The following is a 27,912-nucleotide window of genomic DNA, read 5'->3' as shown; positions in this document are numbered from 1 at the left end:
AATTTCCCTAACTGGTTTGGCTCAGTGATAGAGTATTGGCCTGGGGACTGAAAAATTCCAGATTCAATTCCCATCAAGGCATATACCTTGGTTGTAGGCACATTCCCAGTAGGGAGTGTATATGAGGCAGTTGATCGATGTTTCTCTCTCATCAGTGTTTCTAACTCTCTATCCCTCTCTTTCTCTCTGTAAAAAAATCAATCAAATATATTTAATAATAAATAAATTTAAAAAAGATTGCTGAGATACTCAGAATTATTTTTGGTTCCATATAAATTTTTGGAGTATTTGTCCTAGATCTGTGAAATATGGTATTTGTAATTTAATTGGGATTATATTGAATCTGTAGATTGCTTTGTGTAATATGGCCATTTTAATGATGTTAATTCTACCAATCCAAGAAGATGGTATATCATGGTATATTCTTCCATTTGATATCTTCATCTTTTTTTCCAATGTCCTGTAGTTTTGAGTACAACTATTTTATCATCTCCTTAATTTTTTCCTAAGTATGCTAATTTATTTGTTGCAATAGTAAATGGGCTGTTTGTTTACATTCTCTTTCTGAGGATTCATTATTATTGTATAAAAATGCCATTGATTTGTGGTGGTTGATTTTTCACCTGTTACATTGGTGAAACGATTTATTAAATCTAGTAGTTTCTCGATGGAGTCTTTAGGGTTATGTACAATATCATGCCATTGGCAAATGACAGTTTTAGTTCCTCCTGTCCAGTTTGGAGGCATTTATTTCTTCTTGTCTGATCACTGTGGTTAGGGTTTCCAGTACTATGTTGAATAGGAGTGGTGAAAACAGACATCCCGGTCTTGTTCCTGTTCTTAGGGTAAATGCATTTAGTTTCTGCCCATAGAGCAGTGTTTCCCAAACTTTTGACATGTGTACCCCTTCTATAATTTTCGTAACGCTGAGTACCCCTCGTACTCATGAGAATGTAGAATTAGGTGCAGCTAAGCATGGTGCAGTGTATATCCCCAACAAACTCCGGTGCAACGCGTACCCCCACCAAACTCTTCCTGTACCCCTGGGGGTACACGTACCACACTTTGGGAAACACTGCCATAGAGTATAACATTCACAGTATGTTTGTCATATATGGCCTTTATCATGTTGAGATATGCACCCTCAATTCATATTTTGGAAAAAATGGCTGTTGGATTTTATTGAATACTTTTTCTGCATCTATTTATATAATCGTAAGGTTTTTGCCTTTCAATTTATGTGATATATCACATTTATTGTGAATATTGTTACCAAACTTGCTTCCTGGAATAAATCCAACTTGGTCATGGTGTATGATCATTATAATATATTGCTGGATCCTATTTGCTAATATTTTGTTGAGGATTTTAGCATTTATGTTCATGAAGGATATTGACTTGTAAATCTCTTTGTAGTCTATAACTGGTTTTGGAATTAGGTTAATGCTGGTCACATAAGAAGTACTTAGAAGTGTTCCTTCCTCCTTGATTTTTTTGAATAGTTTCAGTATAGATGTTAGTTCTTCTTTGAATGTTTGTTTAAACTCCCCTGGGAGCCGAAACCGGTTTGGCTCAGTGGATAGAGCATCAATCTGCGGACTGAAAGGTCCCAGGTTCGATTGTGGTCAAGGGCATGTACATTGGTTGTGGGCACATCCCCAGCAGGGGGTGTGCAAGAGGCAGCTGGTCAATGTTTCTCTCATGGATGTTTCTAGCTCTCTATCCCTCTCCCTTCCTCTCTGTAAAAAAAAAAAAAAAAAAAAAAAAAAAAAAAAAAAAAAAAAAAAATCAATAAAATATATACATATTAAAAACAAACAAAAAATCTCCCCTGGGAAGCCATCACTTCTGATTTTTTTTGTGGTCCTCTTTGTTTTTTGATGAAACCAGCTCTTGGTTTCATGTTTTTAAAAAGTCTCCATGTTATTTATTTCTCTTCTAATATTTATATTTATTATTTTTTTTAATGTCCTTCTTTCTTATTTTGTCTTGTTCTCTTTCTAATAGTTTACATTGCAGGGTTACATAGTTTATTAATAATTATTCTTGTTTTCTTGAGATAGGCCTGTAGTGCTATGAACTTCCCTCTCAGAGCTGCTTTTTCCGTGTCCCAGAGATTTTGAGTTGTTGTGTATTCATTTTAATTTGTTTCCAGGAAGTTTTGTATTTCATTGGTAACCTATTCATTGCTTATTAACATGCTATTTAACCTCCATGTGTTTGAATGTTGTTTTTACTGTAGTTTACTTTTAATTTAATTCCATTGTGGTCTGAGGAGATGCTTGATATGATTTCAGTCTTCTTAAACTTGCAGTGGCCCGTTTTGTGTCCTAACATGTAGTCTATCTTTGTGAATGACCCATGTGCTTGAGAAGAATGTATATTCTGTAGCTTTGAGATGAAATGTTCTATAAATGTCAATTAAATCTAACTGATTCAGTGTGTCCTTTAAAATCACTGTTTCCTTGTTAATTTTTTGTAAGATCTATTCAGTGAAATCAGTGGACTGACTGTATTGTTGACAATCTTTCCCTTAAGGTCCTCCAGAAGTTTTTTTAGATATTGTGTGTTCCTATATTGGGTGCATATATGTTTACTAGAGTTATATCTTCCTGTTGGATTAATCACTTTAGTATTTAGTACTACGTAATGATCTTTGTTGTCTCTTGTGATGGCCTTCATTTTGAAGTCTATTTTGTCAGGTATGAGTACTGCTACCCCAACTTTTTTTCATTTCTATTTGCATGGAAAATTTTTTCCATCCCTTTACTCTCATGTTGTGTGAGTTCTTTGTTTTGAGTTGAGTCTCTTTTAGACATCATATAGTTGTGTCATGTTTTCTTATCCATCCAACTTCCCTATGTCTTTTGACTGAGTATTTAATCCATTTATATTTAAGATTAGATGCCCGTTGGAGGAAGATTCCTGCAATAGGGCTTCCTGCTGCAGTTGCTGCACCGCCTGCTTCCCTTCCTTCTCCCCACCCTGCCTGCTTCCCTTCCTTCTCCCCAGCCCCACGTGCTTGCTTCTCCACAGTGCTTGGCTTCTTTCTGCGAGTCTTCAGTCTTCACTCTGGCCTGGACATGCAAATTAACTTCCATCTTGGTTGGGTTAATTTGCATACTCGCCTGATTGGCTTGTGGGCGTAGTGAAGGTGCGGTCAATTTGAATGTTTTTCTTTTATTAGGTAGGATTATCATCAACTTGAGGCTTAGTGCAGGAAGTTTATGCATGGGTCAGATCCTTAATGGCTGCTGGCAGGGCCTCCCTTCTCCTAGCTGCCTGCCACCATTGCTGGCCGAGTGGGCCAGCCAGGGGAGGAGCCATGGGCAGTTGGCTGGATGGTCCCACCCCCTGGTCGAATGAATAAATTGCATATTAGGTTTTTATTATATAGGCTAGGTACTCATTTATTGCAATTTTACTTCTATGTGCCTATGTCTTTCTATTTATTCTTATTATTATAGCAGTACCGTTATGATTTCTTATAGTGCCGATTTGATGGTGACAAATTCCTTTAGCTTTTATTGCCAAGGAAGATCTTTATTTCACCATCTATTTCGAATGATAGGGTTGCTGGATATAGTAATTTTGATTTCAGATCCTTGCTTTTTATTACTTTGAGTATTTCATGACATTCCCTTCTGGACTGTAGAGTTTCTGATGAGAAATCAGCTAACACCCTTGTGGGAGCTCCTTTGTAAGTAACAAATTGCTTTTCTCTTGCTGACTAAGATTCTCTGTAGTTAATTTTTGGCATTTTAATTATGATGTGTCTGGGCATGGCCTGTTTAGGTTCTAATAGCTTGGGACTCTTTTTCTGCCTCCCAACATGTAACTTGTGTGCATTTTCCTTTACCAGGTTAGAAAGTTTTCTGCCATTATTTCTTCAAACACCTTCTATGTCCCTTTCTCACTTTCTTCCCCTTCTTGCTCACTTATTATGCAAATATTGTTATGTTTCATGTTGTCCCACAGCTCCCTTAAACTAGCCTCCTGGTTTTTTGTTTTGTTTTGTTTTATAATATATATATATATTTTATTGATTTTGTACAGAGAGGAAGGGAGAGAGTTAGAAACATCGATGAGAGAGTCACTGATCAGCTGCCTCTTGCACACCCCTTACTGGGGATATGCCCGCAACCAAGGTACGTGCCCTTGACCGGAATCGAACCCGGGTCCCTTCAGACCCCAAGCCGATGCTCTATCCATTGAGCCAAACCGGTCTCGGCTGTTTTTTTTCTCTTTCAGTTTTCTGATTGTGTTATTTTTTCTACCCTACCTTCTAATTCACTGATCTTCCCCAATCTGCCGTGTATTCCTTCCATTTCCATTGTGTTCTTTATTAGTGCTATGTCATTCTTCATAGTTACTATATCTTTTCTTATGATCTTGAGAATCATTGCCATCATTAGTATAAACTCTCTGATAAATTTCTTATTTCCATTTCATTTAGCTCTTCTTCTGGACAATTCTCTTGTTCATTTGGGGGTGGTGTTCTGTCTCCCCATTTTGGCTGCCTATTTGGGTTTGTGACTATGTATTAGCTATATCTGCTAACTCCTAATCTCTAGTGTAGGACAGTATCAAACGCTATTTCTCTCTCATTAGCTCAGGCAAAGACTTAAAGCCTCCAGAGACCAGCCTCTGCCTGCAGACCTATTGGGTTCATTCTGAATAGCCTCAAGCTATCATCCACAGGTTGGGGAGAGGTTTTCCAACTGGGTGAGGTAATTGCTTCTGCCTGGAGTCTAATTGTTATTCTCAGTGTCTTAATGGGCCTCAGAAACTACAGAGGATGTGGCAAGGGATTTCCCAATGGGGTGGTCTTCCCCAACACTCCAGGCAAAAAAATCACCTGGATAGCAAAGAAAGATGTCCTCCACAGCATGAGGGAACAACTCAGCACAGGAAACCAGGGGGTCCACTCTGAACTCCCTCTGTAGAAGCCCAGTATGAGTGGCTGTACACAAAATTTTGTGTTTTGGACCTTTAAGAGGGTGCCTGCATTTCTAGCTCTCTCTCCCTGGCATATTGTAACGCTGCTGCTTTTCTTTCTTTTTTTTTTTCTGAACAAGTTTTTATTATGCAATCGGGGTGGGGTTCAGTCCTTCTTGGCTGTTGCCTTCCTCATGGCTGCAAGGACATTGCTCAGCTCCCCTCTCTTCCTCTTGGTGTGAATGTGTGTCCCCACCCTTTTCTTGATGAACTTCAGGGCCCTCTCGTCCTTAGAGACCTTGAGCAGCTCCATGGCACACGCTCGTCGGGGCAAGCTGCACACTCTCAGATCATGTCCGTGAGAACTTGGTGTGCTTGGTGAGGCGCCGCGGCGGCCGCTGTGCCTCGGCTTGCTCACGCTCTTGGTCACCTTGTGGCCCTTGTTGAGGCCCATGGCCATGGGGTAGCGCAGAGCCATGGCTGCCGCTGCGGAAGCAACGCTGCTGCTTTTCACAGACAGTTAGGCGGGCACCTTTCTCGGTCCTGGTGCTCTCTGCTGGGGCCCAGCTTTGGGTTTAGATCCCAGAGCTCTCAGCAACCCCTAGAGCTGAGATGTGCCTCCAGACCTTCCATTGCTTTCTGTGAAAACTCTTTCAACCAGTCTTGTATCTACCTAGTCTCCAGTTAGCCTATACACTGTTGTCATATTTTTGCTATCACTAACATGTAGCAATATATCCTGGAATACACATCTACTTCTAAACCTATAATTGGGTCTGAGGGCATCTATTCAGGAATAAATTTTGGGGTCATGAGGTATATTCACTTTTACCTATGTTAGATGTGGCCAAATTGCTCTCCAAAGTGACTGTACTAATTTGTACCCCATTAGTGTTTGAGAGTTACAGCTATTCCACATTTCTGCTAACAGTTGGTTTGCTACAAACTCATCATTTTCATACTGTTAAAAGAGGCCCTCTCAATATTTACGTCTATCCAGATTTTAAATGCACCCACTTTTTAGACAGTAATTCTAGTTGTAGAAATATATACAAAACACATCGAATTTATCATACCCAGTACTAACCTTGGAATGAGAGCCTTGGACTCCTCAGCAGTCTCTGGACAAAGGTTGGCCAAACAGGCCAACTCAAACTTATGAAGCTTCTTCTGGAGCAACAAGCTGATCATAAGGAAGAAAATCATAACCAAACATAATCAAAAAGTGATGAATAAGAAATGGGGGGAGGGGGTTTCAAATGAAACAAGAAATAGGAAAATAAAGCACTTGCAATCTTTCTGTAATGGTTAGGGCGGTTGCAAAATCCTACTTTTAATTTACTTTGTGGTCCTATTCCTGGGGAACAGGAAGTTACAACAAAATGAAGGAAACAAAGTTATGAAATCACATGCAGTCAGAGAAGCCCTGCTATTGCAACTGATGAAAAACCACAATATGCCTCAAGGAGTATGCAATGTTTCCCCAGGAATTTATTTTGCTGCTCTCTGCTCTTCTTACTACTCTGCCTTGCTTCCATTAATTTTGTCAAACACATATTAGATGCTCCCAACCGGTTAGGTGTTTGACCTGGAGAAAATTCTTTTAAATTTATAAAAATAAATAAATATATACATACATATCTTACTTTGTACAAAAATATATGTAAACTGCATCTTATTTTAAATGCCAAACTATATAAAACAACAGCCAATGCCATGACTTCTCTGCTCGGTGGTTCAAGTGTTGGTCTGTGCACCAAAATGTCAAAGATTCAATCACAGGTCAAGGGTACATACCTGGGTTGCAGGATCGATCCCCAGCCCAGGTCAGGCAACCAACCTATGTCTCTCTCATATCAATGTTTCTTTCTCTGTAAAAACTACTAAAAAAATCTTTAAAATTTTTAAAAATGTATTTTTATTGCTTTCAAAGAGGAAGGGAGAGGGAGAAAGATGGAAACATCAATGATAAGAAATAATCATTGATCAGCTGCCTCCTGCACACTCCACATCATGGATTGGGCCCACAAACCAGGCAATGTGCCCTGACTGGGAATTGAACTGTTACTCTTGGTTCATAAACTGACATTCAACCAAAGGGCCATGCTGGCTGGGCCCAATAAAAAATATTTTAAAAGAATAAATGGCCCTGGCTAGCTTGACTCAGTGGATAGAGCATAGGCCTGAGGACTGAAGGGTCCCAAGTTCGATTCCAATCAAGGACACATGCCTGGGTTGTGAGCTCAATTCCCAGTAGGGGGTGTGCAGAAGGCAGCCAATCAATGATTCTCTCTCTTCATTGATGTTTCTCTCTCTCCATCTCCCTTCCTCTCTGAAACCAATAAAAATATATTAAATAAATAAATAAAAATAAAATAGAGCTCATCAATGGTAAATGTGGTTTCAAAGAAAACTTTATCTGTTCAGAAACAAAACACTGTTTATCACTCTATTACAAGCATATTAATGTACAAAATTTAGAAAATACAGAAAGGCAAAAAAAAAGTGTGACCTACCTAGCTATTTTACCACATAAACAAATATCAACATATCATATTAGTATAGCATTCTAGACATTTTTCTATGTTTCAGAATATAAACTTACACATTCTGTTAGTAACTTCCTGTCACTTGAAGCTATTTTCATTTTGTAAAGAAAATGCAGTAAATTTAAATTTTACTTAAGTTTATGAAGAGGGTCATGTTTTAAAAATGAGCACATACTCATTTACAAACAATCCCAAAAAAGTATCAATAGCCCTGACCAATCTGCTACCGTGTTTCCCCGAAAATAAGACATCCTACAAATATAAGACCTAGCGCATGGAAAGATAAGACATCCCCTGAAAATAAGACCTATTGCAACTTTGGGAGAAAAAATTAATATAAGACACTGTCTTACTTTCGGGGAAACAGGATAGCACTTAGAGCATTGCCCTGTGGACCAAAGGGTCTTGGGATCAATTCCTGATCAAGGGTACGCACCTTGATTACAGGCTCAATTCCCAACCCCTGTCAGTGTGTGTGGGACGCAACCAACTGATGTGTCCCTAACACATAGACGTTTTTCTTTCTCTCCCTCCCCCATCCCATCCACTATCTCTAAAACATACTAAAGAATTTACCCTCAGTCTTTGGGTGAGGATTTAATTAATTAATTTATTTATTTATTTATTTATTTATTGCTTTTTTATTTTTTATTTCTTTCTAGGGTGAGGATTTAAAAAAAAAAAATAGTATTGCTCTGGCTGGTTTGGCTCAGTGGAGTCAGCCTATGGACTGAAGGGTGCTGGGTTTGATTCCAGTCAAGGGCACATGGCCAGATTGTGGACTCCATTCTCAGTAGGGGACATTTAGGAAGCAGCTAATCAATGATTATCTCTTATCATTGATGTTTCTATCTCTCTCTCCCTTTTCTATCTCTCTCTCCCTCTCCCTTTTTCTCTGAAATCAATAAAAATATATATATTTTAAAAGGTTCAGTAATGAAAAGTAATGTAAAATTCTTCCCAGAAATAACCAGTATTAATGTTTTCATAGCTCGGCCAGCATGTCTCAGTGGTTGAGCATTGACCTATGAACCAGGAGGTCACGGGTTTCATTCCCTATCAGAGTACCTGCTTGGGTTTGGGGATCAATCCCCAGTAGGGAGCATGGATGACACAGCTGATCAATGATTCCTCTCATCAATGTTTCTATCTTTATCGCCCTCTCTCCTCCACTTTGAAATCAATACAAATATATTTTTTTAAGCTATAAAAAGGAATCCTAACATGTTATTCTAAAATTGGCCCTTTTTCTTTTTTCTTTTCTTAAGCCTCACTAGAGAGTATTTTTTCCATTGCTAGAGACTGGAAGGGAGGAATGGAGGAGGGTAGGAAGGTGTTGAGAGAGAAACATCAACGTGAGAGAGACACATTGACTCGTTTCCTTTGACAGGTATCCCTTAAGAGGCTTGGGTAGTGAACCTGAAACCCAGGCATATGCCCTGACCAGGAATTGAACCCCTCCCTTCTGGTTTATAGGTTGACACTCAACAACTGAACCACAACAGCCAAGCACAACTGGCCATTTTTCACTCAACAACATAGTAATTGTTTTCCATGTTAGTACACACATGACTACACATTCCACTGAAACGCTGTGCTATAACTTATCATCAAATTTCCTCTTGTTGAACGTTTCATTTGTTTCCAATGCTTTTTGAAAATCATTGTAAATGAATACTTGTTTGTGTAGTTGATTGCTGTGTGTTTTAAAAATAAATTCCTGGAAGTAGGATTATTCAAAGGTAAGACTGTTAATGGGGGGGGAAATGGGAATGGAATAGACAAATGTGTTCCAAGCCTCGTCCCAGAGCAGATAGAAAGAACAGCTATGGGTCGCATGGGGAGTGTCTGTTGGTGAGCTGAGGGACAGCTATACTCCAGGAGGAGGTGGGGACTGCTGCTGGGTTCCCTCCCGGAGCCACCAGCTCGACAAGGAGCCTTGAAGGGAAAAGTGGATGCTATTGGAAGCCCCCCGAACAGCTGTGACCCCCAGAGCATCTATCCCCTACTGGCCCAAATATTCAAGGAGCTTTTCACTCCACCACCAAGGAAAGGAGAGAGAGAACTACATAACCAGACACCCGGAGAAGGAGACCATGGGAGTCAAAGAAACAGCCCACATGTAAAAGAAAAGCAGGCATCACCAGAAAAGGAAGTAAACAAAATGGAGGCAAGCAACCTGTCAGAGAAAGAATTCAGAGAAATGGTCACAATGTGGCTCAAAGGTAAGACTGTCTGGAAGGCTTCTGAGAGACTGCCTTCTAGGGCTTCACCAATATACGCTCCCATCAACAATAAATGGCAGCGCCCATTTCTCCTACCGGTCAAACGGGTCAAACGAGGTTTCCCCTTCTTTTTAATCTTTTCTAAGTCTACTTAAATATTTCACCATTGCTTTGATTTCCTTGAATATGATCATTATTTCATGAGAACTAGACAGTCTTAAATTTAAAGTTGTGATATAAATCAACCCATTTTTATAAACTGGGTATCATCTAAGGATATCAATCCTTCTCCAGTTTACTCACACTTACATTTTACACACTGTATTTTATTTGATATAAGAAAGTTTAAGGGGGGAAGAAAAGAGGAACCTTTGTAATAATATGAACAATAAAGATTGATTTAAAAAAAAAAGTTTAAATACATTTATGCAATGTATTTAAACTTTCTTATATCAAATAAAATACAATGTGTAAAATGTAAGTGTGAGTAATTTCAATTCCCTTTCAATTCCCTCGACGATTTTTTTATTTTTATTTTTTTAAATAAATATTTTATTGATTTTTTACAGAGAGGAAGAGAGAGGGATAGAGAGTTAGAAACATCGATGAGAGCCAAAACCGGTTTGGCTCAGTGGATAGAGCATCAGTCTGCAGACTGAAAGGTCCTGGGTTCGATTCTGATCAAGGGCATATACATTGGTTGCATGTACACCCCCGGTAGGGAGTGTGGAGGAGGCAACTGGTTGATGATTCTCTCTCATCGATGTTTCTGGCTCTCTATCCCTCTCCCTTTCTCTCTGTAAAAATTCAATAAAATATATTAAAAAAAAAAAAGAAATATCAATGAAAGAGTCATTGATGTGCCTGCAACCAAGGTACATGCCCTTGACTGGAATCGAATCCGGGACTTTTCAGTCTGCAGGCCAACACTCTATCCACTGAGCCAAACCGGTTTTGGCTTCTCAACGATTTAGAATAGCAAATGTATACATTAATTTGGGGCAAATTGACATTTTTACAATATAAAGACTTTTCACTCATGAATGTGTTTAAATCCACCTTCATTTGTTCAAGTCATCTTTTAGGCCTACCAGTTTATGGTTTTACATGAAAGGTCTGCACAGTTCCTTCTAATCTTTTCTCCATGCATACATCCACACTTATCAGAATAGACTATATTCCACATACAGTTTTATCACCTTCATTTTCTGTACACTTAACATATGTAACCATCTTTCTATTTCTTTTTCTATCATAGGTTTTAATGACAGCATAGTAGCCATCAAACAGATTTATCACAACGTAATTAATTACTGTCAGGGATGGGGCTGGTAGGCAAATCGCCCACAGCTCCTCTTCCCCAGCCAGCCCTGCCCAAGGCCCCTCACCCCAGCCAGCCCACCCCAATGGCCTCCACTGGGGCAGACCAGCTGGAACCCACCAGTGCACAAATTCGTGCACCAGGCCTCTAGTTCATATATATTTTTTAGTCCAAATATGCTGATATCCATGCAAATCTTTTAAATCACCTTCTATCAAGTAAAACTGATACTTCCAACCCTAGTTGATTTGGCTCAGTAGATAGAGCGTCAGCCTATCTGAAGGGTCTTGGGTTTGATTCTGGGTCAAGGGCAAACACTTTGGTTGTAGGTTCCATCCCAACCCTAGTCAGGACACATGCAGGAGGCAACCAATCGATGAGTTTCTCTCACATCTATGTTTCTCTCTCTGTCCCCTCCCTTCTACTTTCTCTAAAAATCAATTTAAAAAATCTCCTCAGGTGAGGATTAGCAAAAACAAACAACAAAAAATTAACCCTTTGAGAAGATGTGCTATTCTTCCTGTGGCCTTCAACACCCCAAGCACATCACTGTTTCTCACATCCAACCCAATGTGTGAAGCAAACATGGATGTTTCTCTTTGTCTTTCCCTCTCTCTTAAACATCAATGGAAAAATAACCTCAGGTGAGGAATCACAAAAAACAAAACAAAACAAAAAAAAAACACCACAAAACACACAGACACACACAAAATGCTGTTAAAAAAAAATTTTTTTTTAAATTGATTTCAGAGAGGAAAGAGAGATAGAAATATCAATGATGAGAATCTGATTGGCTGCCTCCTGCAAACCTCCTACTGGGGGGATTGAGTCCCCAACCAGGCATGTGCCCTTGGCCATAATCAAATCTAGGACCCTTTAGTCTGCAGGCCAACGCTTTGTCCATTGAGCCAAATCCGGTAGGGCCAAAATGCTGGTTTTTTTTACAACATATATCAATATATGAACGTATGAAAAAAAATATCTGAAGGGGTAACAACAAACTGCAAATAGTTACTTTGCAAGGGGGTAACTGGAATTTGGGATATGTGAGAAGATGGCCCAAGAGAAATTTGGCCTTATAAGCAATTTTTAATTTTTGACAAATTATTTTACATACATTCATCCTAGAGATGATGAGGGGTAATAGCCTACCCCTGTAGATGCCCAATAGTCTAGATTAACAAAAACTTTCTTTTAGCCCAGCAGGCATGATCCTCAGTGTGTGGTGTGCATGGCGCAGCCAATCAACTATTCTCTCTCATCACTGATTTTTCTCTCTCTCCCTCTTCCTCTCTGAAACCGGTAAAAATATTTTATTTAAAAAAACGTCCTTTAGCACTCACCTTCGGACACTGGCAATGGTCTCTCTGTTTTTGAAACGACTGAAACGAGCTGTGTAGTTTAACGTTTTCATGAAGACCTCAGAAAGTTCCTGTTCGTCCTCCGCACTCTCGTTCTGCTGCTTTCGATGCTCCAGGAGCATGTGGACTTCTGAATTTAGAAGTGTCTCAGCTGTCTCAAACTCTATTTGTGAGAAGCATAAACGTTAGCGGAAAATATTCCTTCAAAGGTGAGCTTCTAAATGTTGATTTTTTCCTTTGAGACTTATAGCAATCTATTACATTGTTAATATATTGTATTGGGTTATTAGTTTCAGGTGTACAATACAGTGGTTGGACATTTCTATACCTTACAATGTGCCCATCCATTCCATTAATTCTAGTGATCATCTGCCACTGTGCAAACCTATCACAATATTAGTCCTCTCCCCCTCTCCACACAGCCGAAAACCCCCCCTCAGTCTGTCTCTATCAGTCTTTTTGTTCATTTGTGTTATCTGGGTCCCACATATAAGTGAAACTGCACAACAGCTTTTTCTCTTACTTATTTTCCTTTAGCATAATACTCTCTAGGTCACTGGTTCTCAACCTTTCTAATGCTGCGACCCTTTAATACAGTTCCTCATGGTGCGGTGACCCCCAACAATAAAATTATTTTCGTTGCTACTTCATAACCGTAATTTTGCTACGTTACTGAATCATAATGTAAATATCTGTATTTTCCGATGGTCTTAGGCTCTACAGCAGCAATTCTCAACCTGTGGGTCACGACACCTAGGTTGCTTCTGTACCTTGCCTATCATAAAAAATGCTGCAGTGAACAGAGGTGTATATATATTTTTGAATTCATGTTTTGCTTTATTTACGTAAATACCCAGAATTAGAATTGCTAGACCTATTTTAGTTTTCTAAGGAACCTCTACACTGTTCTCCACAGTGGCTACACCAGTCTGCATTCCACCAACAGCGCATGAGGGTTCCTTTTTCTCTCCCATTTTTGCCACGACTTGTTCTTTTTTGATTTGCTAATAGCCATTCTGACAAGTGTGAAGTGATATCTCGTTGTGGTTTTAATTTACATTTCTCTGATGATTAGTGATGTTGAGCATCTTTTAATACTCGTAGGCCATTTGTATGTCTCCTTTGGAGAAAAGTTTTTCTGCCCATTTTTTCTAGTATATGTGCTGCAGAGGTGCATACTGTATGGCCATTTTACGATAGCATTATCTTTTATTGAGCTATGTGGGTTCTTTATATATTTTTGCCATTAACCCTTTGTCTGATACATCATTTGCAAATATACTCTCATTTTAAGAATTATTGTTAGGCCCAGGTAGCATGGCTCAATGCTTGAGCATCGACCAATGAACCAGGTGGTTACATTTTTGATTCCCAGTCAGGGCACATCCCGAGGCTGCAGGCTCAATTTCCAGTACGGAGCATGAAAGAGGCAGCCAGCTGATGATTCTCTCTCATCATTGAGATGCTTCCCTCTCTCCCCCTTCCTCTCTGAAATCAATAAAACAAAATAATGCCCCCTTTCCCTGCCGCAGTGGAGTTGCTCGGAGGAGGACGCTTGCATGTGTTCAAGATTCGGCTCCACCCATAACCCACTGCCATGGCCGAGGAAGGCATTGCCGCTGGAGGGGTAATGGACCTGAACGCTGCTTTGCAAGAGGCGCTGCAGACCACCTGCATGCCCACGGCCTGCGCGGGTTCGTGACGCTGCCAAAGCCTTAGATGAGCACCAAGCCACCTTTGCGCACTCGCATCCGACTGTGATGAGCCCATGTGCGTCAAGTTGGTGAGGCTCTTTGTGCTGACCACCAAATCAACCCATAAAGGCTGACGACAACAAGAAACTAGGGCAATGGGTAGGCCTCTGTAAAACCGACAGAGAGGGAAAACCCCGTAAAGTGGTTGGCTGCAGTTGCGTGGTGGTTAAGGACTATGGCAGAGTCTCAGGCAAAGGATGTCATTGAGGAGTACTTCAAATGCAAGAAATGAACAAATAAACTTGGTTTTTGTTTATAAACACACACACACACACTCTAGAGGCCCGGTGCACAGCCTTCACCCTCTTCAATCTGGGGTCTCTCAAGCGATGTCTGACCCCGGTGGGATTGGGCCTAACCGGGCATCGGATATCCCTCACAATCCAGGACTGCTGGCTCCCAAATGCTCTCCTGCCTGCCTTCCTGATTGCCCCCTAACCACTCCCCTGACAGCCTAATTGATGTCTAACTGCTTCCCTGCCAGTCTGTTTGCCAACTTCCTTCCTCTGCTGGCCTGGTCACCCCTAACTGCCCTTCCCTGCAGGTTTGATCATCCCCAGCTGTCCTCCCTTGCAAGCCTGGTCCCTCCCAACTTCCCTCCCCTGCTGGCCATCTTGTGTTCACATGAGGACAGGATACTTGACCACATGGGGGCAGCCACCTTGTGTGTTGGAGTGATGGTCAATCTGCATATTACTCTTTGGTGCATGGGTGGGGGCCAGCTGGTTTGCCCTGAAGGGTGTCCCGGATCAGGGTGGGGGTTCTCTTGGCGCGTGGGGTGGCCTGGGCGTGGTGGTTTGCAGGCCGGCCACAGGCCCCTGTGACTCAAGGGACCAAAGAGAGGCCCTGGCATCTGGGATTTATTTATCTTCTACAATTGAAACTTTGTAGCCTTAAGTGGAGGCCTGCGCCTGCCAGGGTGTACAGAAAGCTGCCGGGGAAATCCAAGCCTCCCTCCTGTTCTCCCCGTGACCACAGCCATCTTGGTTGGGTTAATTTGCACACTCACTCCTGATTGGCTGGTGGGTGTAGCAGAGTGGTGGTTAATTTACATATTACTCTTTCATTAGATTGTGTATGTGTATAAAGAAATATTATGTTAGAGAGGGCCCAATCTTTGGAAGCAAACATTAATGAAACATTCCAAATTACATTTTTGTTTGCAAGAGACCACACTGAACCAACTGAGTCATACCTGCCAGGGCAATTGATGATTTTAAGGCTTTTGTATATAATAGGATTTGACTTGCAGATAAAAACATCCATTCCCTCTATATTTCATAGTCAAAGTACTCTATCAGGTGAACCTAATTTATTTAACTTTTTAAATTGATTTCGGAGCCGAAACCAGTTTGGCTCAGTGGATAGAGAGTTGGCCTGCAGACTAAAAGGTCCCAGGTTCGAATCCAGTCAGGGGCATGTACCTTGGTTGTGGACACATCCCCAATTGGGGATGGGCAGTAGGCAGCTGATCAGTGATTGTCATCAATGTTTCTAACTCTCTATCCCTCTCTTCCTCTCTGTAAAAAATCAATAAAACATATTTAAGAAAATAAAATAAAATAAAATAGATTGATTTCAGAGAGATAGAAACATCAATGATGAGAGAGAATCACTGATTGTCTGCCTTTTACACACCCCCTACTGGGGATCAGGCCTGAAACTTGGCATGTGCCCTTGACAGGAATCAAACCTTGGACCCTTTACTCCGCAGGCCGACACTCTATCCAGGCGTCTTCAAACTACGGCCCGCGGGCCACATGCGGCCCGCAGAGGAGTCTGATCCGGCCCGCCAGGTTTTTTGGGCAGTGAGCGCAGCCGAGGTGTTACAGTAGGAATTAGTAGTTCATATAGTCCGGCCCTCCAGCTCTCTGAGGGACCGTGATCTGGCCCCCACTTTAAAAAGTTTGAGGACCCCTGCTATCCATTGAGCCAAACCAGCTAGGGCAACTAAATCTAATTTAAATATTAGCATGGCACTCATCCTATATAATAAAAGGGTAATGTGCAAATCGGCCAAACGACACGTCACTATGATGCTGACTGACAACCAGGCGGGCAGTTGCTCAACACGGGAGCGGCCCCTGGTGGTCAGAGCGCTCCCACAGGGGAGCGCCGCTCAGCCAGAAGCCGGGCTCACGGCTGGCGAGCGCAGTGGTGGTGGCAGGAGCCTCTCCCACGTCTGCGGCAGCGCTAAGGACCCCAAGGGGCCACGGACTGCAAGAGGGTGCAGGCCGGGCTGGGGGAGCCCCTGCCCCAGTGCACGAATGCCATGCACCAGGCCTCTAGTATAAAACAATTCTCTTGATCAATGATAATGCTATATAATAAAAGCCTAGCATGCTGTGTCTGGTCGTCCAATCAATCAAAGCCTAACATGCTAATGATGATATGCTAAGGCTGCTCACTCACTCACTATGACATGCAGTGACCACCAGGGGGCAGTCGACAGGTTGACTAGTGGCTATGATGTGCACTGATCACCAGGGGTAGATGCTCAGACTGCTAGGTGATAGCTTGTTGCTGGGGTCTGGCCGATCCGGACTAAGCGAGACAGGCCAGACACACCCTGGAGCCCTCCTGCAGTCCCTCCCCAGCTGGCCAACTTAACGTGTCCCTCCCGACTGTGCACCAGTGGGATCTCTCGGCCTGGCCTGCACCCTCTTGCAATCTGGGACCCGCAGGGCATGCCAAAGAGCCAGTTTTGGCCGGATCCCGCAGACCAGTCTAAGGGACCCCACTGATGCATGGATTCATGCACCTGGCCTCTAGTACCTATATAAGCAATCTTTAAAAATTGTTTTAAAAAAAGGAAAAAAAACCACACATACTTTTGGTTCTTTTTCATGAAATATGGCAACCTTTTCCTATATTTTCAGGATGACATTGTTAAAATGCTATTATTCCTTGGGAAAATCATTATCTTCCTCACATTCCCAAAGAAGCATATTTTCCTAATACTTATTATAAAATATTAGAGCTGGTTTTTAACTGCCTTTCCCTTATCTGTGAGTTCCCCCAGAGTAGAAATCATCCATAAACATGATTCATGTTTATAATGCCACAATGATGAAGAGGAAACAATAATGAGAAAACTCCAGTTACTTGCAATTTGGCATTTATGTGTGATATGAATATGTCCACTATTGGGGAAATCACAAACACCTCCATTGGATTATTGCCTTCCATTCTCAGGCCAGGTGATAAGAGCTTCACTCTTTTCACAACTGTCTGGGGAGAGGATGTCAAAAGGAAACTTTATGTGAAAGTTCTCATAGCTACTAAATATAATGGCCACCCCTAACCTATTTTCAGAGGGCAGCATAGTTTGAAAAAGAGGACCATCAAGAGTTAATTCTAGCCCTAGCTAGTTTGGCTCAGTGGACAGAGCATCAGCCTGTGGACTGAAGGATCCCAGGTTCGATTCCGGTCAAGGGCACATGCATGCGATGTGGGCTCAATTCCCAGTAAGGAGTGTGCAGGAGGCAGCCAATCCATGATTCTCTCTCATCATTGATATTTCTCTTTCCCTTCTCTTAAATCGATAAAAAAAATATATATATTTTTAAAAAGTTAATTCCAGTCAAACCTTTTGAGGTAGTGTACAGGTGAAGAAACTATTGCCTCAGAACAATGGATCGAGAAAGCATTAAATACCAGAAAATATGACCCCAAATTTCTGAAGTGAAGGTAACAAGCGAGATAAAGAGGGAGGGGGGAGGCAGCAGTAGCTAACAGGGGTCAGTCTCAGCTTCTGAGGCAACAGCATTAATATAGCCTTAGAAAATGGAAATTAAGACTCAACAAGTTACTAATAATCACCTCCAAGTTTGTTACAGCTGCTGCTACTGCTGTGTGTGTGTGTGTGTACATATGTGTTTTTATTGATTTGAGAGAGGAAAAGGGAGAAAAATCAATGAGAGAGAACCATCAGTCAGCTGTCTCCTGCATGCCCCTTAGTGGCGATTGAGCCAGCACCCCAGACATATGCCCTGACCAGGAACTGAACTGGTGACCTCTCTGTGCATAAAACCACACTGAACCAACTGAGTCACACCTGCCAGGGCAGTTGATGTTTTTAAGCTTCTGAAAAATCGCCCAAAGTTAGAGATGCCTACCTTTCAGCACTAAACAAATTTACCTGTGAAATGTAATGGTTGGAACTTAGGACATCAGGAGACGAATCACCTGTCACTACTCTTCACTGAAGGCAAAGACCACGTACTATTTCCAGACCACCCTCACTCTTCAATCAATGAAAGGACAGGTAGCCAAATTGTGACTGGAGGATCTAAGGGGTACCTGAGTCCAACTTACATCGAACTTCCTTTCTCTCTCTCCCCACCCTTCCTCTCCCACTTCACACTCTCTAAAAATCAATGGAAAAAAATATTCTTAAAAAAAAAAAAAAAATTTTTATTGATTTCCAGAGAGGAAGGCAGAGGGATAGAGAGCTAGAAACATCGATGAGAGAGAAACATCGACCACAGCTGCCTCCTGCACACCTCCTACTGAGATGTGCCCACAACCAATGTACATGCCTTTGACCGGAATCGAACCTGGGACCTTTTCAGACTGACGCTCTATCCACTAAGCCAAATCGGTTTCGGTGGAAAAAATATTCTTGAGTGTGGATTAATAACAACAAAAAACAATAAAAACTTATCCTTGGGTGAGGATTTAAAAAATCCTATATAATAAAGAGCTAATATGCAAATGGTGTCACACCCTCACGCAGGGGCCAGGGGACCTGAGGCCACGCTCCTCGCCAGGCAGGGCTTGATGGGGGACCTGAGGCTGCACACCCTCCCCCGCCCCTGCGGGTCTCGACGGGTCTGGCCGGATCTGGGTCTTGCGTGATTTCGAAGTGCACATGCGCAGGCGGCTGGGGACTTGACTCTGGGTCCCACAGTGCACCCCAGACTCTGACAGGAGAAAGATTTTCATATACATTTTACAATTTTTCTTTCATCTCTACCACTTCTATTACAGTGAAAGGCTAATAGCAATATTAAAGTATCTCCTCTAATTAATTCTCTTCTAATGTGTAAAAATTTCACGCATCAGGCCACAGTAATAATATTAATAATAATAATAAATGGAAAGAGAAGAGGTGGTGAAACACTTTTTTTATAACTATGGAGAACTAGGACCCAAGACCTCTACCCATAGCTAACAACAACCACCACTTTTTAGATGTAATCTCTCACACTCACACTATACATAATTTATTTGGAAAAGGAAAGGAAATAGATTATGGGATCTGGAAGTTATGAACCCCCTGTGCAGGTATTTTTAAAAAATATTTCTTTATTGATTTCAGAGAGGGAGAGGGAGAGATAGAAGTATCAATGATGAGAATCATTGATTGGCTGCCTCCTGCACACCCCACACTGGGGATTGAGCCCACAACCCAGATATGTGGCCTTGGCCGGAATTGAACCTGGGACCCTTCAGCTCTATCCCCTGAACCAAACCAGCTAGGGCACTGTGCAGGTATTTTAAGAGCATCCTTATAGGGGGAGGGACAATTCACTAATCCCTCTTCCTATAAGGAAAACAATTCCTTGGCCAGCACGTCAGTTGGGAATTTCCTTGAAGACCCTTCATTGCAGCCACTCATGTTTTATGATAGGGTTGCAATTTCAGATGGTATTCTTCTATTGTACATTTTTCTCTAGTACAAAATGGTTTAGGGGATTTCTTTACTCGAGGGAGGAAGTGACTGGGATGATATAATCCTCTTTAGAAAAATTACTTTCTAATATCTTCAAGAGTTGCTGTTCATTATGTCACATAGATGAAGGGTAAATTTTATTTGTGGGCAAATATGGTTGTGAAACCTACCACTAAAAGTACTTAGAAGCTTTGAGTCCTACGATTATTTTCACACGTTTGTTTACATCCCACAGCACAGTCTTTCCTATCTCCTATGTACTGTTGTTTTAAAATACTTAATACAGGCAGTCCTCAGGTTACTTCGGACTCAATGTACATCGTTATGTCACTATCTCCAATTTACTTATTAAAAAAAAGTGCCGTCATTTTGACATATGTACATATGTGCTTTATGTTCTTTATTATTTATTTACCACAAGTAAAGGTCAGGAATTGTTATCTTTCTTTTAATTTAAAAAAAAATATATATTCTATTGATTTTTTACAGAGAGGAAGGAAGAGAGCTAGAGAGCTAGAAATGTCGAAGGAAGAGAGAGAAACATCGACCAGCTGCCTCCTGCACACCCACTACTGGGGATGTGCCCGCAACCAAGGTACATGCCCTTGACCGGAATCGAACCCAGGACCTTTCAGTCCGTAGACCGACGCTCTACCCCTGAGCCAAACCGGCTTCGGCTTTCTTTTAATTTTTTTTATTGTTTCACTTAATTACTGCTGTGTGTGTGCCCCATGTGAGTGACAGAGGTGCTTATGTAGGGGGGTTCTGACATGGCTAAAATCACATTACGCGCAACAGGGATGGATCTCCGACGTAACCAGAGGACCTACTGTACTTTATTTGCTTGTATCAGCTGAGAAGATAATAACTTGATAGGGTCTATGATCTAATTATACCCAATTCAATAAAATTCTCTTGTATACCAGATGCTACCTGCTTTTTATCAAATCAAGTGTTTTAAGAGTATAAAAAGAAAATAACACTAAGAAAAAGTACGCAGAGAAAATCCAAACACAAAAAAACTGGCTTAAGGATCCAAGATGCTTGCTTACGTAAACACACCTAAAATGTTACCGTGCACAATTCACAATTTCCAAACTACAACTAAAAGACAAACGTCTACCACCCAGAACCACAGGAAAGCTGGCTGAGTGGAAGCTCTTACTATACTGACAGATAAAGGAGCATTCAGGGCACAAACACGGAAAAACAGGTAGGAGGATGCACACATGATACGGGCTGGTTACAGATCCCGGCTGACAGAGGGCGTTGACTTTCTTTAACCCGAAGAGAGACAAGCTCCCAATCTCTCCCAATCTCTCTCCCAAATCCAGTTTCTGGGGAGAAGCCAGACTGTCTGACATCGAGTCGGAAAGTGAGGGTGGCTTGCTTGCAGAGCTGTACACAAGAATAATTGTTTGCTGTGCTGGGTTGCGAGACACGGAAATGCAGTCAGAGAGGTAGAGAAGGCTGACTGGCAGCCACTGCTGTTTGCCACACCCCAGCCTAGTGTCGCCCAAAGACTGGCCCGCACAGTCTAGAAACACACCCAAGCTCCAAGCAGCAGCTTTTGCATATGAATGGCCTTCTCTAGTGCAGTTTAACCTAGCAAACTTGCAACCCAGTGCAGACATCTCCGAGGCCTCCAAGCTCCAAGCAGGGAAGAGAGGACTGTGGTTCTTGCTGTAGCTCCTGCAGGGTGGCCTCAGACAGTAGCTGAACTGCACCCCTTTGGAGATCCAGAAGCCAGGGAACCTAGTGGTCAGTGTGAGACACCAGATTGCAACTCCTTACATCCATAAGTGACACATTCAGGAGGTGGACTCAACAGCAAAGCCCACTGAAACCAGGCCTGCACCATAAGCGTGTCTCCAGCGCAGCAGTTCTTCCATTACAGACACAGCGGGTCCTCACAGACAACTGGCCTGGAGGTCAATTCCTCCCAGTGCACCAACAGCAATCAAGGCTTAATTACACCAAGACTTTGCACTCAGCCCACAAAGGGGTGTAACCAAAAGCAACCACCTCGGGTGATTGGGGAATCTGAGCTACTGGGTCCTATAGGTCATCGACCACACAAAGCCACTCCATCAATACAGGGAGGTAACCAAAATGCGGAGACACAGAAGCATGTCACGAATGGGAGACAGAAAAAAGTAAACTACTGGACAACACAGAGTTACTCAAGAATCTTCTAAAAACCACTGAGAAGCTTGAAGAGACCTTCAAGGACCTTAACGAGAATGAAAAAAAAAAAAAAAAAAAAAAAAAGGAAACAAATTAAGCATACACTGTCCTAAATAAAGAATACCCAGAAACTCAACTGTAGATCAACATGCCCCAAGAATCAAACCAAAGATCTGAAATATAAGGAAGAAAAAAATCACCGAACCAGAGAGGAAGAAAGAAGAATCCAAAAGTGTGAGGATAGTGTAAGGAGCCTCTGGGACAGCTTTCAGCGTACCAACATCCGGATTTTTGGGGTGCCAGAAGAAGAGAGAGAGCAGGATATTGAAGGCCTTCTGAAAGAAATAATAACAGAAAACTTTCCCTACCTGGTAAAAGAAATAGACTTACAAGTCCAGGAAGCACACAGAACCCCAAACAGGAATCCAAAGAGGACCACACCAAGACACATCATAATTAAAATGCCAAGGGCAAAAGACAAAGAGAGAATCTTGAAAGCAGCGAGAGAAAAACAGTTAGTTACCTACAAGAGTACCCAAACAACTGTTGGCTGATTTCTCAACAGAAACTATGCAGGCCAGAAGGGAGTGGCAAGAAAGATTCAAAATGATGAACAACAAGAACCTACAACCAAGATTACTCTACCCAGTAAAGCTATCATTCAGAATTGAAGGTCAGGTAAAGAGCTTCACAGACAAGAAAAAGCTAAAGGAATTCATCACCACCAAACCAGGATTCCATGAAATGCTGAAGGGTATTCTTTAAGAAGAGGAAGAAGAAAAAGGTAAAGGTAAAAACCATGAACACCTAAAAGACATCAAATACATACCTACCAACAAGTGAATCTAAAAATCAAGTGAATAAAATATCTGAAGAACAGAATGGACTGGTGAATGTAATAGAATCAGGGACATAGAAAGGGATTGGACTGACAATTCTCAGGGGGAAGGGGGTCTGGGGGAAGAGATTGGACAAAAATCTTACACTTATGGATGAAGGCAGTGGCAGAGAGAAAGGGCATGGGGTGGGGTATCAGATGGAGGGGAGCAATGGGAGAGGGAAGAGGAACACCTGTAATAATCTGAAAAATAAAGATTTATTATATTAAAAAATAAAATTTTAAAAACTGGCCTAATTTCTCACAAAATTAAGAAAACCATTTCCTTCTTAGTTATTACATTTTTAAAAAGAAACACATGTATATTGCCATCATGCAAAAAACTTTTGTGAAGTTATCCTATGGAAATTTTTTCACCTGAGTTTATGAAATAAAAAACTGGCCTGGCTGGCATGGCTCAGTGGTTAAACATCACAGTTGGATTCCTGGTTAGGACACAGGCCTAGGTTTAATCCCTAGTAGGGGGTTTGTAGGAGGCAGCCAATCAATGTTTCTCTCTCCCCCCTTCTCCCTTCCTCTCTGAAATCAATAAAAATTTTTTTTTTAAATTGGAAGCAAGCTATCTATAGATAAACAGTATTATAGTACAACCATTAAGTACTAATCCCATTTTGCAAAGAAAAAAATGTACGAGTATATTTATGAATAAAAATAAATTTGGATAAGCAATGAACTATTTACAGTACTTGTCTTGGAGAAAGGTTGTGGAGTTTCACTTTTTATTATGAAAATTTATATAAGCCTGGCTGGTGTGTTCAGTGCTAGAATGTCAGCACCTGGTACTGAAGGGTCACAGGTCCAATTCCAGGTCCAGGGCAGGTGCATACCTGCAGTGCAGGTTCTATTCTGGTCAGTCTAGCAAAAGACTATCTCCCTCTCTCACATGAAGTTTGTCTCTCTCTCCTCCCCTCCCTTCTACTCTCTCTCTCTCTCTCTAAAAAAAAAAAAAAAAATATATATATATATATATATATATATATATATATATATATATTTATTTATATGAATGGGAAAATATTCTTGGGTGAGGATAAACAAATAATAATAGTAATTTAAGTATAATTTTAATTATATAACTTAGTTATAAATATATAAAGTTTCACAATAAATACAATTACTCGATTTTTTAATAAGAAGGGTACTGTTAAGGTTTCCTCCATTTGCTTTGTTTTTCCATACCTACAAGGTAACATCTTACGCTCTCTCTTTATTCTTGGCTTCATCACACTGCACAGAAGAAGTTCCCAAATAGCATAATGTGCTCTTTGGGCCGCCCAAACCTGGCCAGGGTCCTCCGCCCCTTTCCGACGGGCTCCGAGGCCAGCCCAGAGGACAGCTCCGGGGATTCCTAGGCCGCGCACCTCAGGGGGCCGTGCCTGCTCCTGGGGGACAGTGCCCGCTCCGGGGGGACAGTGCCCGCTCCGGGGGGACACTGCCCGCTCCCGGGGGGACAGTGCCCGCTCCCGGGGGACACTGCCCGCTCCCGGGGGGACAGTGCCCGCTCCCGGGGGGACAGTGCCCGCTCCCGGGGGGACAGTGCCCGCTCCGGGGGGACACTGCCCGCTCCCGGGGGGACAGTGCCCGCTCCGGGGGGACAGTGCCCGCTCCCGGGGGGACACTGCCCGCTCCCGGGGGGACAGTGCCCGCTCCCGGGGGGACACTGCCCGCTCCCGGGGGACACTGCCCGCTCCCGGGGGGACAGTGCCCGCTCCGGGGGGACAGTGCCCGCTCCCGGGGGGACACTGCCCGCTCCCGGGGGGACAGTGCCCGCTCCCGGGGGGACACTGCCCGCTCCCGGGGGACACTGCCCGCTCCCGGGGGACACTGCCCGCTCCCGGGGGGACACTGCCCGCTCCCGGGGGGACACTGCCCGCTCCCGGGGGGACACTGCCCGCTTCCCGGGGGGACACTGCCCGCTCCCGGGGGACACTGCCCGCTCCCGGGGGGACACTGCCCGCTCCCGGGGGACACTGCCCGCTCCCGGGGGGACAGTGCCCGCTCCCGGGGGACACTGCCCGCTCCCGGGGGGACACTGCCCGCTCCCGGGGGGACACTGCCCGCTCCCGGGGGACACTGCCCGCTCCCGGGGGGACAGTGCCCGCTCCCGGGGGGACACTGCCCGCTCCCGGGGGACAGTGCCCGCTCCCGGGGGGACACTGCCCGCTCCCGGGGGGATAGTGCCCGCTCCCGGGGGACAGTGCCCGCTCCTTGGGGGACCGTGCCCGCTCCCGGGGGACAGTGCCCGCTCCCGGGGGGACAGTGCCCGCTCCCGGGGGGACACTGCCCGCTCCCGGGGGACAGTGCCCGCTCCCGGGGGGCCGCGCCTGAAGGCGCCGGCGGGAACTGCACGCAGAGGCTGCAGCGGCGGGCGGGAGCCCCCTCCGCGCCGGCGCCCGCTCCTCCCGCCGGGTCCCTTCCCCGCCGCGGGTCTGGGCTCGGCCTGGCGGGAGCCCGGGCCCTCGGTACCAAGGAGCCGAGCTCGGCGCGCGCGGCCTCCTAACGGCTGAGCCCTGGGCCCCTCGGAGAGTCGGCTCCGTCCCCCGACGGCCTGCGGCTGGGCAGCCCGGGCCCACCTTTGGGGAAGATGAGCTGCGAGGCGTCCTCCTCCACGTCGCCTGCCCTCGGGTCGCTGCCGCCCGCCGCCATCGCACACCGGTCTGCCTCCGCCGGAAGTGGGAGCGCGGGCCCCGCCCACAGCGGAAGGGGCGGAGCCTCTAGGTGGGCGGAGCAGCAGCTGAGGCCCCGGGGAGGTGCGCGCAGGTCTCCGCCCCGCCTCCTTCGCCCCTCCCCCTCCGCCCCGCCCCCGCTCCCGCCCCTCCGCCCTATAGAGGTTTATAATACCATACATGATCCCATTGAGCCAAACCGGTTTCGGCTGTTAGGGATTTTTATCCTCAGACTGTCAGTTTTGCTATTTTTGGTCCCGGATTTGCAAGGACTGCTCTTCAGGCCTCCCCTGAGCTTGTCAGGTTTATCCTCTGGCCCCATTTTGGTCCACAGGCAAAGTAATGGTAGACTAGGTAGCATTGCCAGAGCTTGCTGTTTTGAAGAGCTGCGAACAGAGGTACTGAAAGGAATCCCGAGACAGGCAGCCGCTGGTGTGGGCAGTGGATTCTGTCCATCTGTCCATCCTGCAAGCCTTTACAAAGCACCTGCTACTCCTTACTGTGTGCTGCCCCAGGAGTTAGCTGGGTACTCAGCGCTTTGTGCCCTCTGCACACACCATGGTAGAGAAGAGAGGAGAAGAACAAATAACACATATAGTGATGTTCACAATATGCACTTGGTTTGTCCACATTTTCATGCAGGAAACCACTGTAAACATGTATGTGCAACATTCTAGGGTTAAAAAAACAATGCCATCACTGATAGATCCTCCCTTCCCCCAAATGATGGATGGAGTATGACGTAACCTGCACCTGCGGCTTAGACATTCCTGAGCACCTAGCCAGGCACCTTACATGGACTGTACATTGAACCACCAATCAGCATCTGCCAGATACCCTATGCCCCTGATTTCTAAGTGCATAATCATGTGCCTTATATGAAACCACCCATCAGCGTGTGCAGAGTATCGTAAGCACCATCCCTTCCCATTCCTCCCCTCAAAAGGCATGTTCCCTCTGCACGTGTGGCTACTCTCCCCTTGTGACAGCTCAGCAAGGTCCTTCTCTGATAAAGCCTGTAGTCCTGGTTTTCAGCCTCTGTCTCATCTTTCATTTGGTGCTGAAGTCTGGGAGAGGTGCATGGGAGCATGGACAATCCTCAAGCTTTCTGAATCCTGCTCTGGCTTTGCTGGGTGGCATGGTTCAGAGATGATTGGCTCGCTCTGCACACCTCTCAAACCCTGCCGTACCATGGCCACCTTCTGGATCCAGACCTCCTGGGACTGCCCAGGCCCTGACAGGGCCCCACAGACTTACATCACTAGGACAGAACCTCAGGTAATTACTGTGGTGGTAGTTTTTTGCAGTATAGAATGCAGGCGTTCACCAACCAGAAGGTGGGAGAGATTTATCTGGCCTTGAATTCAGAACCTAAAGTCACATATGTCACCAGAATATTTGAGATCCCTGGTAGACACACCTGACAAACGTCCCCTCTCAGCAGGAGGTAGCTACGGAAGACGGACCTTCACCCCCTGTCCTTGCCCAAACACTCACACTCTCTCTCTCTCTCTCTCTCTCTCTCTCTCTCTCTCTCTCTCTCTTTTTTTAATATTACCAAAAGCCTGGAATGACAGGTGCTCCCTTCCCCCAACTGGTGGGCGGAGGATGACGTAACCTGTACCTGCAGCCGGACATTCCTGAGCACCTAAGCAGGCACCTTACATGGACTGTACACTGAACCACCAATCAGCACCTGCCAGATACCCTAAGCCCCCGATTCCTAAGTCCCTAAGTGCCTAATCATGTGCCTTATCTGAAACCACCAATCAGCGTGTGCCGAGTGCCCTGAGCCCCATCCCTTCTCATTCCTCCCCTCAAAAGGCGTGTTCCCTTCTGCATGTGTTGCTACTCTCCCCTTGTGACAGCTCAGCAGGGTCCTTCTCTTCCAATAGAGCCTGTAGTCCTGGTTTTCAGCCTCTGTTTCATCTTTCAATCACCCTATCTCAGTGGCCAGCAAACCACAGCTCGCAAGCCACATGTGGCTCTTTGGCCCCTTGAGTGTTCTAACGCCATTAAATATATATATATATATATATTCAATATATATATATATATATGTGTGTGTGTGTGTGTGTGTGTGTGATTTTTTACAAAGAGTAAGGGAGAGGGATAGTCAGAAACATTGATTGAAGAGATACATCGATCAGCTGTGGCCTGCACATCCCCTACTGGAGACATGCCCAAAACCCAAGATACATGCCCTTGACCGGAATCAAACCTGGGACCTTTCAGTCTGCAGGCCAACGTTTTATCCACTGAGCCAAACCTGTCAGGACAACCTCCCCCCTTTTTAGTCGCCTGGACTCTGTGTTTTGTCTCCTGCATAGCAAACC

The 27,912-nt window shown here is 44.0% G+C and overlaps 3 protein-coding genes and 1 pseudogene across 4 annotated transcripts in view; 1 reads left to right on the top strand and 3 right to left on the bottom strand.

Annotated features, from left to right (window-relative positions):
• Nucleotides 1-25,613, bottom strand: part of POLR2D (RNA polymerase II subunit D) — a 33,351-nt gene extending 7,738 nt beyond the window's left edge. For both annotated transcript variants that reach the window (XR_006740424.1, XM_036420317.2), the window contains exons 1-3: nt 25,484-25,613; nt 12,377-12,557; nt 6,026-6,121 (exon numbers count right to left, since the gene is read on the bottom strand). Coding sequence is in view for 1 of the 2 variants with exons in the window: in XM_036420317.2 (XP_036276210.1) it covers nt 6,026-6,121; nt 12,377-12,557; nt 25,484-25,556 (350 nt within the window). In the remaining variant the exon portion in view is untranslated. The remainder of the gene's footprint in view (nt 1-6,025; nt 6,122-12,376; nt 12,558-25,483) is intronic.
• Nucleotides 5,077-6,019, bottom strand: LOC118708836 (60S ribosomal protein L36-like). Its single transcript, XM_036420318.2, has one exon. The coding sequence runs from the start codon at nt 5,414-5,416 to the stop codon at nt 5,105-5,107; it is 312 nt and encodes a 103-aa protein (XP_036276211.1). The 5' UTR covers nt 5,417-6,019; the 3' UTR covers nt 5,077-5,104.
• Nucleotides 13,941-14,380, top strand: LOC118708835 (annotated as a pseudogene).
• AMMECR1L (AMMECR1 like) overlaps nt 17,439-27,912 on the bottom strand; it is a 36,230-nt gene continuing 25,756 nt past the window's right edge. The window contains exon 11 of the transcript XR_006740423.1: nt 17,439-17,453. The gene's annotated coding sequence lies outside the window, so the exon portion shown is untranslated. The remainder of the gene's footprint in view (nt 17,454-27,912) is intronic.

Source organism: Pipistrellus kuhlii, unplaced genomic scaffold, assembly GCF_014108245.1.
Source record: "Pipistrellus kuhlii isolate mPipKuh1 unplaced genomic scaffold, mPipKuh1.p scaffold_m20_p_66, whole genome shotgun sequence".
Classification (NCBI taxonomy): Eukaryota; Metazoa; Chordata; class Mammalia; order Chiroptera; family Vespertilionidae; genus Pipistrellus; species Pipistrellus kuhlii.
This window is presented reverse-complemented; position numbering and strand designations above follow the sequence as displayed.